This window comes from Nannospalax galili, unplaced genomic scaffold (genome assembly GCF_000622305.1).
Source record: "Nannospalax galili isolate Female #2095 unplaced genomic scaffold, S.galili_v1.0 scaffold1255, whole genome shotgun sequence".
Lineage (NCBI taxonomy): Eukaryota > Metazoa > Chordata > Mammalia > Rodentia > Spalacidae > Nannospalax > Nannospalax galili.
Window position 1 is genome coordinate 770971 of NW_008336359.1, and position 2351 is coordinate 773321.

The following is a 2351-nucleotide window of genomic DNA, read 5'->3' on the forward strand; positions in this document are numbered from 1 at the left end:
ATGCAGAAAATAACAAGTGTTGACAAGAATATGGAGAAGCAGAACCCTTTGTGCAATGTTGATGCGAATATAAACTGGTATGGTCACTGTCAAAAAGATGTCAGGCTGGGGACATAACTCAGTGATAGAGCACTTGTGTAGTATGTACAAGGCCCTGGATTCAATCCCCAGCAGCACAAAAAAAAAAAAAAAAAAAATGCTGTTCCTCAAAAGTTAAGGGAGCCAGGCGTGGTGGTCCACATCTTTAATCCCAGCACTCTGGAGGCAGAGGCAGGCGGATCTCTGTGAGTTCAAGGCCAGCCTGGTCTACATAGTGAGTTCCAGGTCAGCTGGGGCTACAGGGAGACCCTGTCTCAAAAAGACCCCCCCCAAAAAAAAGTTAGGCGTATACACGCAAAAGCACTGAAAGCAGGACCACAGAGCATTACTCACAACAACTAAAATTTGAGCAATATCTAAAGAGAGATGACCAGATAAGAAAACGTGGTATATACAAACAGGGGTATATTCAATCTTCGAAAGAAAATTCTGACATGCTATGGCATGGACGAACAATGACGACAGTATACTAAATGAAATGTCAATCACAAAAAAAAGACACAGAAAATAACATGGTTTATGTGTGTTAACTAGAGTATGAGCTACAGAAAGCAGAACAGTGGTTGCCAGGGGCTTCGAGGAGGGGAAGAGCTGTTTAATAGGTATACAGTTTCAGTTTTGCAAGATGAAGAGTTCTGAAGATGGATGGTCAGTGATTGCACAAGAGCATGGATGCACAGAATGGCACTGAACTACAGACTTTAAAATGGTTAAGATGACAAATTTGTGACAGATGTATCTTACCACAGTAAAAATAGGAAAAAATGAAACTGGGGAAGTCATCTCTTCAGAAGGTCTGGTGGTGACTGCATTGGGACTGACAGACAAGCAATCTGCACTGTGACTATTAAGCCCCTGTCTACCTCTCCCCATACCAAGACCTTGTGTTGTCTCCTTAAATTTTCCATTCTGCCCAGCCAGTGTTTGCTTCAGCTTCTGAAGGAGCAACCAGTACTCTTGCTCCACCAGTTCTGTCAAAGCTGCAAGGAACTTAATCCTTCCAAACCTGCCTCTTTAAAACAGGATAATTCCTACCTACCTGCCACACAAGGTTGTTACGAGGGCAAAAGTGAGATCATGTTCATAAAAGTAGCTTTCAACTGCGAAGCACCAAAGAAACATAAATGATATTTAACTGCTTTCATATGGCAATTGAGAAGCTTTAACAACGCAAGTGTCACAAACAGAAGCTTGCAACACCTCACCCATGATCCCACTTAAAATATACATCATCCCCAAACAACACCTTTCTTCTTTATGTCATAAACTGAAGGGCAACTTGGGGGGTGGGGGGGAAGATACCCTAAAGCATTTGAACTAGCCACCCAAATGCAGTAATTTTAAAAAAAAAATCTATGAAAACTGAACATATATGACCCCAGAATAGGCCTTCAGCACCCTAGGACTACACTTCCCACAAAGCACCGAGGCCAACCCTGGCAGCAGGAGGCTGGGCGGCCTGGGATTAAGGGTGACCACTGCTCCCCTGGAAAACTGCAACGCTGGGCATCGAGTGTGCCATGCCTCTCTTTTCTGACAGCGCTGTCATGCCATGCCATGCTTTCTCCTGCCTCCAGCAGGATAGCCCCTCCCCGTCCTCCCAGCTCCACCTGAGGGTCATCCCCCATCCCTGACCTTCCTGCTGCTCCCTAAGATGTCAGGGAAAAGCACCTTCTCCCCTTCTCAAGGATTCCAAACTCGCCAACAGTCAGGACCAGGGGACGCGGCCGGGGTCAGACGGCATGAGTGGACCCTGCCTGGACCCAGGGACGACGGGCCGTGCACCAGCCCGGGCACCGAGTCGGGGGTCCCGGCACTCCAAAGCCTCGGGCCCCCGAGGATCTCGGACGGAGGTGGCCCCGCCCGGGGCTCCGGTTTCAATTTCGCAACGTGACAGTGCAAACCTGCGGCCTACAACCGCTGGCGGCGGCGTCCCGCGCCCCGCCAGGCCCCAGCGCCCGGGCTTCCCGCACACCGCACGCCCCTCGCCCAGCCAACCGGCCGCCGCACCCTTGCTCCTCCCCGGCCTGCGTGGCGCGGGCTCCGCGGCGGCCGCACACTCGGCGCCGCACTTACTGAGCTCGTCCTGGGAGGCGGAGGCGGCGGCCGCAGCCATGTTGCGCCGCGGAGCGAGCGAGCGAGCGAGCGAGCGGGGAGGGAGGGGCGGAGGGGGCGGCGCGGACAAGCGGCGCAAGGGGCTCGAGGCTGTCGCCGCGCCGTGCCGCAGGGGCCCGGGAGCCGCCTCGTCCCTC

The 2351-nt window shown here is 52.4% G+C and overlaps 1 protein-coding gene across 5 annotated transcripts in view; it reads right to left on the reverse strand.

Moving 5' to 3' along the window:
* Window positions 1–2351, reverse strand: part of Ecpas (Ecm29 proteasome adaptor and scaffold) — a 108677-nt gene that overhangs the window by 105757 nt on the left and 569 nt on the right. Inside the window, exon 1 of one of the 5 annotated variants that reach the window (XM_008831120.2) lies at window positions 2176–2345. The exons of 3 other annotated variants lie outside the window; for them this stretch is intronic. In XM_008831120.2, coding sequence (XP_008829342.1) covers window positions 2176–2215 — 40 coding nt within the window. In that variant the 5' untranslated portion in view covers window positions 2216–2345. Of the gene's footprint in view, window positions 1–2175; window positions 2346–2351 lie in introns of those variants that run through there. One more of the 5 variants, XM_008831121.3, reaches the window with a different exon arrangement.